This window comes from Glycine max, chromosome 1 (assembly GCF_000004515.6).
Source record: "Glycine max cultivar Williams 82 chromosome 1, Glycine_max_v4.0, whole genome shotgun sequence".
NCBI classification, from domain to species: Eukaryota; Viridiplantae; Streptophyta; class Magnoliopsida; order Fabales; family Fabaceae; genus Glycine; species Glycine max.
In genome coordinates this window covers 44,259,761-44,272,116 of record NC_016088.4, presented here as the reverse complement: position 1 = coordinate 44,272,116, position 12,356 = coordinate 44,259,761, and the positions used below count along the sequence as shown (strand labels likewise).

Below are 12,356 nucleotides of genomic sequence, written 5' to 3'. Positions count from 1 at the left end.
GGCAACAACTGTGGCCAAGGGATCAATACAATTGATATATGACTTTGTGAGATAGTGAGAATTAAAAGGAATAGAATAAAAATGTATGTGTTCAAGAAACACAACATGACAGGAGTCATAAAGCTTTTCGTTGATAGGATCATAACACTGATATATTTTCTGACCATGACGATAACCAAGAAAAACACATATTGATGAACGGGGGGACAATTTACTGTGTTCTACATATGGACAAAGTACAAAACAAGTAGAGCTAGAAACTCCCAAGACAAAATAATTAGAAGCACAACCATACGATTTTTTCAAAAAGGGACAAATTGAAAGTAATAAAAGATGGAATTTTGTTAATGACATGTACAACAGTAAGAAAATTGCTTCACCAAAACTCCTTTATAATAGAATCAAACAAAAGAGGGAACAAGCAATTCAACAATATAACATTGTTTTTGTGCAACAACTCCATTTTGTTTAGGACTATCAATACAAGAGGTCTCATGAATAGTTCCCTCAGAAGCAAGTAATTTAGGGAATTTACTAGAGGTATATTCACCACCTAGATCATATAAAAAAAACACTTGATAACAACATTATGTTGAGTTTTAGCAAAAGCACAAAACATATGATAAATACTAAAGAAGTCAGAACGATGTTTCATAAGATAAACCCAACAATAACAAGTAAAATCATCAATGAATGATAGACAATATCTAGAACCATCTTTGTTAAGAATAGGTGATGGTCCCATACATACCAAGTCAAAAGGTGCAACAAAAATTGAAACACTTTTACAAAATGGTAAAGAAGAAAACTTTGCAAGTTTGCAACTACAACAATTAGAAATATGATTCATGATTGGTTTGCAACTTTCCTAATCCTCATGTAGAAGCCAAATACTTTAACTGAGAAGAAGAAACATGTCCAAGATGAGAATGCTACAAATAAACTGTAGAGGAAAATGAATTCAAGTGAAAAGATGACACATCAACACTAGAAGCTCCAACTTCTAGAACAAGCAACTAATCCAAAACATAAAGTCATCCTTATCTATGACCTATCCTAATTAGCCTTCTTTGATTGTAGATCCTGCATATGACAAGAGGCAAAAGAAAAACAAAAAATTGATATCCAAAATTACATAATTGACTAACAAAAACAAAATTCAAAGTGAGATTAGGAATGTAGTAAACATTTGAAATGGAAAAATGAGATGTAGAGATAGATCTAGTGCCTGCTAATGGAATAGGAGTGCAATCAACAATCATGATAGATACATGTGATGTAGGGTATAAGCACACAAAAGATTTAAAATCAAATGACATATAATGTAACGCTCCAGAGTCAAGAATCCAAATATAAGAATATATGCCTGATGAGCTAGGGGCAAACCTATGTTGGGAGAGGCAAACATGGCATATAGTTGAGGCAAGGAATTTCTGAAAATGTTCAACAAGATCAAATCCTGAAGGTAGAGAGAAAGAACAGTCTTTAGTAGCATATACATGTCCATGTCCTTAATAGGTCATATACTTTATTTCATCCTTAATGATAGATCATATCAACTAAGAGAGTTTGTGGGATAGGTTAAGACAAGTTAAACTATATCCCTACCTTACCCAAAATTTTATAGAATCAATTTAATGAGCTCAGTCAAGGCCTAACAACGTATGAGACAAACTTGTTGACACAATATATTAATTTTAACATTATATATAGTTATATTGTAGAATTAAAGAAGTATACAATTACAATTAAGATATATTTTACAGTATATATTTTAAGACAAATCATATCAATATGAATATAATATCATGTTAACAAATATTATTTATTAAGTCAATAAGTTATATTATTAATACATAATTATTTAAAAAGTATTAAATGTGACACCTTTTCTTACTGCCTAACAAGACAAATGATACCTAGCTACTTCATTTTGTTATTTTTTCTTTTTTCATCCCCCAAAATTTTATGATTTTCAATAAATTTTAACCAATAAAAGAGAATATGTCTAAAAAAACTCACTATAGAGTATGTTTCTAGTATTTTTCATTAATTAATTTTTTTTTCTGAATTCTTGAATTAATTTTGAAGCAAAGGAAAATGAAAATTTAAATTAAAATGGCATTAATTGTTATAGTTAAATTAAATTATTTAAAATTAGACAGAATGATTATTGTTTTTGTATTTAACTCTTCTTAAAATAGAAACTTACCGTTTTCTTCTTCTTCTTCACGAATTAGGATTGCCGTATAAGTAGAAAACTAATTTAATTTAGCTAAGTTTATAAAAATAATTTATGACCAACCTTTAAAATCTTTTTTCTTTATCTTAATAAACTTGATGCTAAAATTTATCAATATAAACCTATTGAATTAAATTCTTACAACATAATCTTAAAAAAGTTTAAGTTCATTTAAATATTTTATCTTCTAATTCTATTAACACTCTTTCATTTAATAAGTTCATTTAAATATTTTATCTTCTAATTCTATTAACACTCTTTCATTTAATTAACTTAATTATAAGTCAAACTTTAATTTCTATCGATACTGCTTTTTTTTAGTAAAAATTAAAACTTGACTTCAACGTTAAAATAAAATTTCAATTTAAATTAAAAAAAATAGCATTAAAACCGCTTAAAAAATTATACATATGACATAACAACTATATTCGATAATAATTTTGACATTCACGTTCGTCCTGTGACATTATTTTTTTCCAAAAGAGAAAAGAAAGAACCTCTCACTGATTCGTAGGGTTACCTCGGAAATGTGGAGTGTGACTTTCGATCTTAGCATTTGTAGGCTTCCCCACAGTACATGTTCTGATGTTCAGACTCGACTCACGTTGTCCGAGGCATATTCTTCAACATTTCTCCTGAAAACGACCCTACAATATAAAACTATCTACGTATACATTTTACTTGGTCAGACTATCTATGTGTACATGTTGAAATTTAGTGTATAAAATACTCATTCCCAATTCTAATATAAGAAGAAAAAAGAATAATTGATATAGGTGTAAAATATATAACAAGTGTGATAAGTGGCTAATAGTTTCAACTTTTTAATTACTCCCACGCTCCAAAAATAAACGTTACATCTTTGAGGAAAAAAAAGTTTCAAAATAAGTTTTTTATTTGATTTTTTAATATTATATTAATTATTTTTTATTAATATCTTAATAGGTATATTTTAATTTTTTAATGTAATATTAATATTAGGATTAATTTTATAAAATTATTAATCTCTATAGTCTATTTATTATTTTGTATTAGTTTGTATAAATAATCTCAGACACACATTTTAGGGACGAAGAAAATATATGATAGAGATGTAATTATTTAACCATACAAATTGAACATCTGTTGATAGAATTTTTTTCCTTAATTGACATTTCACTTTTTTCAACGAATTAATTCCATGAATTTTGGTGTTTAATTCATGATCATGCAAATAGAACAATATGTATATATAAAAAAACCCTTACTTGATATTTTTTTTTTTTAGCAAATTAATTTCATGACTTTTGGTTTTTGGACAAATCCGAGAACTAAACAATTACATCAACTAGTGATAAGGCTAAACTAGTGTATAGGCTAAACTAGTGTATATAAATGAAGTTAATTTTCATTTTATAAGTTGATTTAGTAAGGTTGAATTATACTCAAATTCGCATTCTAAAATGATATTAGAGTCTATATGTAAATGTTTAGTCTTACAAATTTCACGCTTGAGATATTTTGTCCTTATGGGTGTGTATTGAAGATTTCACATCAACTAGTGATGAAACTCAAATAGTATATATAAGTGGGAACAACTTTCACCTTCCTAGTTAATGAATTTATCTTTCAAATATCCTTTCATAATCAATTTAAAATTTATTTTTAATATCCCTTTTAATTCTTGTGATATCAATTTTATGTCTTTCCTAACAGAGAAAGAGAATTCTCTTTTGAAACAAATTCTCAAAAAACTGAAGTCTTCTGTTAATTAGTGTGAAGAACAATTTAACTAGGAAATGAAATTATTTTTTAAATGAGTTTGAGAAAATTAAATGAAGTTAACTAACATTTTTAATTATTGTGATTTTTTTTATGAATTTCAGTCTACAAGGAGCATATACATATAAATCAGTGTAATAGTATGTTCTCTGACATATGTCTCTTCACACACCTTTAATTATTGGGTAAAATTGATTCCAAAGAACAAAATATTGAGTAGAGTTTATTAAATAACATCAATATGACCATTCCAATATTTCATTTTGTTTGATGTTTAAGGTTTCGGTCTATTTTTTCTCCTCTAATTTTAGTTTTTCTATTTTTGAAAATATGTAATTTTGATTCCATCTTTAATTTTTTACATATTTACTTCTTTTATTTTATTTATATTTTAATTGACATTAGGGATTTGAAATTAACATTTAGTTATAAAAAATAATTTAATTAATTAAAATATAAAATAAATGCATAAAGAATTGATGATTAAACCAAAATTATAATTTTTTTAAATAAAATTTTATATAGAAGAATCAAAATCACATGTCAAAAAATAAAGGGAAAATAAAATTATAATTTATCCTTCTTTTTTATTGGGGTCGTTTATGTCATTTTACATGTGTATTTTTCTTTTTATTTTTATAAACTTCTTTCTATTAAAAAATTAAAAATTATCTCATTATTACCTTTTTTTTCTCTTTCTTTCTTAAACCAAACAAAATAAAAGAGTATGTTCAATAGTAACATTTTTTTAAGTAAAAAAAATTGTAACATTTTTTATAGGCTTAAATAATCTTATTATAAAATAGATATTTTTTTTAGTTCTTTAAAGATTCTTGTTTTTATTTCAATCCTTTAAAGATGTTTGTTTTGTTTGTATATATTAATAATAATGTAAGACTGAGTTGGTTATCACATTATCAAAGAATTTAACAAGAAAGTCACATGTATTTTTCTTTATCTTTTAAAGCATTATCTGTTCAAAATATATTAGTTAATAAAAAATTTAAAATTATAATTTATGAAAAAAAACATGTGATTGTCCAATTTAATGAGTCAAATTGTGCAAAAGTACATCAAATTGTGTAAAAGTGAAGCGAGATTCACTTAGCAAATAGAAAATAATAACCCAATTTTTTTTTAAGTGAAAAAGGTAAAAATATATTTATATTATATACATATATAAAGTTAAAGTGGTATTTTTATATGTATATTATCTTATATACTTAATTTTGTACTAATGGCATGTATATATATGAGTACAAATTAATAATTTTTCCTGTCTTATTTAAAAGCAAAAATATTAATTTTATATTAATAGAAAAATTAGTTAAATTCATTAAATTTATGAATCTCAATAAAAAAATATATAATTTTTAAAATTATTTTTTATTAAAATTTGATATCAAATATAAATTCATTATTGAATGGAGGATATTTAATTTGAAAATAATTTTATTAAATACGAAAAAGTAGTTAAAATTATTTATATTTGAAATCAAGATACAGTAATTTTTTTTCTTTGAAAAGACATGGAATACAATTATATGTAACTTTAAATTTATACTTTTTACTTTGGTTCCCTCAAATTTATTGGCTAAACTTTGTCCTTCGTCCAAGATTGTTATTTGATAATAAGGATTAAAACAAAAAATTTAAATCTTTAAAAGATTAAAAAAACTTTAAAAGACTGAAGCAAAAGACATCCTATATTATAAAGAACGAAATATATTTAAGTTTTTTTTATTTACATATATGCGCAACAAAGTAAAATGATAAAGGTATTCTCGTCCAATCAAAATAAACGGTCCACCATGACTGAATTTATGACCTGACCTTTGTGGTGGTGTTAGGTGACTCAGTTTATAAGGGCGGCATAGTGATCGTGAGTTCCTATCTTACCGATGGAGAGACTCAGCCAATGGTATCTGTAATTGCTAATGCTTCTCAACGGTTGGATTGGTCAATTTAAGTCTCATCCATTAATGATAGTGTCAAAATAAAGTATATAACTGAAGAATAATACTTACATCTTTATCGTATAAATAAGTTTTTGAAGTTAAGTTAGACCAAAAATTCATATTTTAATATGATATCAAAACTTATCCTAGACTCCTTAATAGGTCATCTAAGATATTATTTACACACCGATCCCAATGGTATTGAGAGTGAGGAAATGTATTGAGAAAAACTTTAGTTCCATGTTGGTTAGATATATAGTTAATAAAAAAAAAGATAAAATAAAATATGTATAAGGGAAGATCAAATTACACTTGTGTAACTTTGACAACTATTATATCATTTTTATAACTTGATATAGAATGTGATTTTTATTAATTCAACCATTGAATTATATCTAGATATTACCAAGATCATTTGTGTCAAATTTTGTCAAAATTGAACAACGAGAAGGTAATCAAATGATCCATATTTTAATATATTTTGAAAAATTTATATTATGTCGATTTTAATCTTTGTGAATGAAGCAACAAATGATTTTGGATTAATATGAAAATTTTCATATGTGATTTATGTGAAATAAACTTTCAATCCAACGTGAGTTTTAACAAAACATTATTCAATTGAAAGTTATAGGATAATGTAATAGTTGTCAAAGTTACACCGTGCAATTTGATCTCTCCTCAATATATTTCGTTATTATAAAACTAGCAAAGTTCAGATCTAGTTCCTACAAAAAAATTTGTCTATTTTTTGTCATAATTTTTTTTATGAGAATCCTAAGACTACCCAAATACAGGGACCTATGACCAGGAGTAGGACTAAACAGTCAGTGGATATCCTCCAACAAATGGTAGCAGACATATTTAACAAGGCTCAAGTGGGAAAGGATGAAGGCCCAAGTGGAGAAGGATGAAGTCCTAGAGGCAGAGACACTACTAAGAATATTAATTTTTGCTGAAAGCCCAGATTAATTTGAAGGCCCATGCCAAATATGTTCTATTTTTTATTTTTTATTTTTTTTTGTAATTTTGGCCCAAACTGTTTAGAAGATTTTAATTGCTATTCATGAGCCTTAAATGCATTAAAAATAGGAGAAAAAAATAGCAATTATACCTCTAATTTATGGTTTCTTTTGCGAGATTTGTAAATAATTTATTCTTGTGAGTTTATACAATGGAAACTCCATTTTTGTTGACTAATGTTGAACTTAATTGGATTTTTAGGCTAAAGAAGAGAAGATTTTGAAATGCTGTTGAAGGGCTTGCTCAGTGAGCCAGATTGGCTAAGCAAGGCTCATCCGCATAGCGAGGGAGCCAGACTCGCTACACGAGAACAAAACCCTAGAGAATGTTGAGCCAACCCACCCAACGAGGATGTTGTCTCTTCTCGTGCTTAGCGCGTCCAAGTTCACTTAGTGCACAACCACTTACTCTCGCTCAGCGAAACATGCTCTTTGAGCACGCCTTCGTAAGGTGAGAAGCCCAAAAGTCTTTAAAACACTAAGAAGAAAGGGAAGTGAAGAGACAAGCAGCGAGAGAAGGAAGGAAGAATGCACCAAGGCTAAAGAGAAGACATTTTCTTCACACTTTTACCATTTTCTTTCATTCCTTCATCAATTTAACTCTTGTATTAAGCCCTCCTTGCTAATGGAGGGCTAAACACTTCATTGTTGGGGAATTTTTCTACTGAGAACTCTTGATGTAAAACGTCTAACTATCTATTTAATGTTATTGCTAGTGTTCTCTGCTTCTATCTGTGTTTATTTTACATATTTGTGGCTTGATCACCCATTTATATGCTTTGTTAGGTTTTGAGTATAGGAAAATGCTTAAGGTCCTTAGAACTTGGTAGAGCAGCTAGAAGTCTGGATTTCTAGGAATAATGTGTAGTGATCTAGTATATGTTGCATCTTGTGCGTAGTGCAGCTCTCTTAGAATGAGTTTGTTGAGTAATCAAGAACAAAACTAAGAGGATTAGGCTCTTTCATGTGAGGAATTACAGTTAGAGCAATTTGACGGTGCGAGAACATTAGAATAATATTAAATAGAGAAAAACTTATTTAGTTACATCAAGAGAAAGTTCAGTAGAATATTCCCCAACGATTTTATCTTGATATTTGTTCTGTTATACAGTTTTGTGTTTGCTTTGTTATGTGTTTTTAAGTCTTGAAAAATTAATTAAAGAATTTGAAACATGAATGAGTTCCTCTACTTTATTTTACTGCAATTGAAAATGTTTACAAACTGAATATGCAACATCTAAGTATAACAAATTCCCTCTGGACACGATACTTGGACTTACCGTTTTAATTACTACCTGTGCAAATTAGTACACTTGCAAATTGGATGAAAAAGTTTTTGGCGCTGTTGTCGGGGAATTTCTTTTTACTTGGTGTTATGTTACAGTTTGGAAACAAATATTCTTTATTCATTGATTATTTTTATACTGTCAACTATTTTCAATTTGATTTAATCTCTTGTCTTGGTTAATTACTCTATAGTAGCTTGCTTCTTGTATGCGAGGTAAAACTCTAGCAAGGGACTTAGCTCCATTGGACTTGGAGATTGAAGCTACTTGTAAAAGAAACAACGTAGCAAAGAAAAGAAGAGAGCTACAAGATAGGACAGCTAACCTCAGTGGCGAGAGAATTCTGTCATCTGAATCTTCTTCAACATCATTCTCAATTGAGTTGAGAGAAACCAACATTAGTGCATCTAAAGCAAACATAATGGTAGAAGATCAACCCCAAAGGGTGACTCTTGAAAATTATTCCAGCTCTACTATGCCACAGTTTTTCACTAGTATAGCGCGGCTGGAAGTTCAAGCAACAAACATTTCATACCTGCATTCCTTAATTCAGCTCATTCAAGGAAATCTCTTTCATGGTTTGCCAAATGAAGATCCCTATGCTCATTTAGCCACGTACATTGAGATATGCAACACTGTCAAGATAGTAGGAGTTCTAGAAGATGCCATTAGATTGAATCTATTTTCATTTTCTCTAGCTAGTGAAGCCAAGAGGTGGTTGCAGTCATTTAAAGGAAACAGTTTGAAGACTTGGGAAGAGGTGGTTGAGAAATTCTTGAAGAAGTATTTTCCTGAATCAAAGACAGCTGAAGGAAAGGCAGTGATTTCCTCATTTCATTAGTTCCCTGATGAATCCTTGAGTGAAGCCTTGGAACGCTTTTGTGGTTCGCTTTGGAAGACTCCTACTCATGGATTCACTGAGCCTATTCAGCTTAACATATTCATTGATGGTCTGCAGCCCCAATCTAAGCAATTGTTGGATGCTTTAGCTGGAGGGAAGATAAAATTGAAGACTCCTGAGGAAGCAATGGAACTGATTGAGAACATTGCAGCCAGTGACCATGCTATCTTGCGTGATAGAACGCACATTCCTACAAAGATAAGTTTATTGGAGCTCACATCACAGGATGCTTTGCTAGCGTAGAATAAGCTGTTCGCTAAATAGCTTGAATCACTCACAAAGACTTTAAGCAAATTGCCAATACAGTTGCAAGCAGCTTAACCTACTCATTCAGCAGTTATGCAAATTGGAGGTTGCAGTATATGTGGAGGAGCTCATGAATCTGGTGGCTGTATGACTCAAGATGATGCATCCAAAGAAGTTAACTATATGGCAAATCAGAATAGGCAAGGATTTCATCCAGGTGGTTTTGCAGGATATCAGCAGGGAGGAAACTTTTCTCATAACCAAGGTCAAGGTTGGAGGTCACATCCTGGAAACCAGTTCAACAAAGACCAAGGAGGTCCTTCTAATCGACCTCCCAACCAAGGGCCTAATCTATATGAGCGGACCACCAAATTAAAAGACACACTGACTCAATTTATGTAGGTCTCAATGTCCAATCCTAAGAGCACAGAGTCAGCAATCAAAAATCTGGAAATTCAAGTGGGACAACTGGTTAAACAATTAGCAGAAAATTCCTTAGGAAGTTTTGGAGCATATACTGAGAAAAATCCAAAGGAGGAGTGTAAGGCTATGATCACTAGAAGTAAAGGAAGAGTACTAGTGGGTGATGAAAGTAAAAGCAGTGAAGGGAGCTAGGAGCAGAGGAAAAACTAGAAGGAGAAGGAGAACAGATGAGAGAAAAAGAAATAAGTGAGAATGAGGAAATAGAAAATGAAGAAAAAAAATAAAAAGAGTCAAATTGAAGAAGTGGAGAAAAGAGAGACTGGAGAAAGGAAGACTAAAAGTGAGTTGGTCAAAGAAAGAAAGAGGAAGGCAGTCCCCAACTTGGGTAAGGAGGTCCCATACCCTTTGGTGCCATCTAAGAAGGACAAGGAGCAATACATTACTCGCTTCCTTGATGTTTTCAAGAAGTTGGAGATTACAATCCCTTTTGGAGAAGCCTTGTAGAAAATGCCACTTTATACTAAGTTCTTGAAGGATCTCTTGACCAAAAAGGGCAAATATATAAACAATGAAAGTATAGTGGTGGAAGGGAATTGCAGTGTTGTTATTCAAAGAATTCTACCACCAAAGTTCAAGGATCCAGGCAGTGTAACTATTCCATGTTCAATAGGTGCGGTGTCAGTGGAAAAAACACTGATTGATTTGGGAGCTATCATCAATTTGATGCCACTTTTTATGTGCAGAAGAATTAGGAATTTGGAAATTGCACCCACAAGAATGACACTTCAACTTGCAGCCCGCTCAATCACTCGACCTTATGGCGTGGTGGAGGATGTATTAGTCAAAGTCCGCCAATTCACATTTCTTGTAGATTTTGTCATAATGGACATTGAAGAGGATGCAGACATTCCATTTATTTTAGGTCGTCCCTTCATGTTGACAGCCAAATGCGTAGTTGATATGGGCAATGGTAACCTAGAAATGAGTGTTAATGATCAGAAGGCTACCTTTAACCTATTCGATGCAATCAAGCATCCTAATGACCACAGGGCATGTTTTAAAGTGGAAGCAGTTAAGCATGAAGTTGCCATGGTAGTTCAAGGTATGACATCTCAATCCCCATTAGATAAAGCACTAATAAATGTCGTTGACTGTCTCACAAAAGAGGAAGAGAAAGATATGAGAAAGTGTCTAGAAGAGTTGGATGGTTTAAAAGTAAGCCCATCAGAGGATTGTCCATTTGAAGAGCTAAAGAAAGATCCTCCTGCAGAGAAAGCTAAGGTGGATTTGAAGGTCCTTCCAGAGCATTTGAAGTATGTATTTTTGGAGGACAATGAAGCAAAACCAGTAGTGATCAGCAACTCACTGTCTCATGAGGAGGAATCTCGATTGGTGGAAGTCCTGAAGAAACATCGGGTTGTTAGTGGATGACATATATCAGACCTCAAAGGAATAAGCCCTCATATTGTATGCACAAGATCATGATGGAAGCTGAGTACAAGCTAGTAAGATAGCCACAACGAAGGCTCAATCCTTCGATGAAGGAAGAGGTACGCAAGGAAGTTCTCAAGTTGTTAGAGGCAGAACTAATTTATCCTATTTCTGACAGTGCTTGGATAAGTCCAGTGCATGTGGTTCCTAAGAAGGGTGGAATGACTGTGGTGAGAAATGAGAAGAACAATCTTATCTCAACAAGAACAGTCACAGGCTGGCGCATGTACATTGATTATAGAAAGCTGAATGATGCAACAAGGAAAGATCATTTCCCTCTTCCATTTATGGATCAGATGCTTGAACGGTTGGCTGGACAATCATCCTATTGTTTTCTGGTTGGCTATTTAGGGTATAATCAGATTGTTGTTGACCCTAATGATCAGGAAAAGACTACATTCACTTGCCCATTTGGGGTATTTGCTTATAGAAGAATGCCCTTTGTGCTATGCAATGCTCTAGCTACATTTTAGAGATGCATGATGGTGATATTTGTTGATATGGTAGAGAAATGTATTGAAGTATTCATGGATGATTTCTCAATTTTTGAGTCATCATTTGATTGCTATCTAACTAACTTGGAGCTGGTATTACAACGTTGCAAGGAGACAAATCTAGTGCTCAACTAGGAGAAGTGCCATTTTATGGTTCAAGAAGGGATAGTTTTGGGGCACAAGATTTTTGTCAAGGGAATTGATGTGGACAAGGCCAAAATCAATGTTATTGAGAAATTGCCTCCACTAGTCAATGTAAAAGGAGTAAGGATCTTTTTAGGACATGCTGGATTCTATAGGCGGTTCATTAAGGACTTTTCAAAGATTGCCAAGCCACTTTAAAGGCTTCTGTGTTTGTATTTGATGAAGAGTGCTTAAGGGCATTCGACACTTTAAAGGCTAGACTAGCATCTGCTCTTGTGATTACAACACCAGATTAGAGTTAGGAATTTGAGATAATGTGTGATGCAAGTGATTATGCAATTGGTGCGGTACTGGGACAGAGGAAAGACAGGGTATTTCATTCCATTTA

At 31.3% G+C, this 12,356-nt stretch overlaps 1 protein-coding gene across 1 annotated transcript; it reads left to right on the top strand.

Annotated features, from left to right (window-relative positions):
- The first annotated feature begins 10,346 nt into the window (after positions 1 to 10,346).
- Positions 10,347 to 11,270, top strand: LOC100792956 (uncharacterized). Its single transcript, XM_006574143.1, has one exon. The coding sequence runs from the start codon at positions 10,347 to 10,349 to the stop codon at positions 11,268 to 11,270; it is 924 nt and encodes a 307-aa protein (XP_006574206.1).
- Positions 11,271 to 12,356: the final 1,086 nt, after the last annotated feature.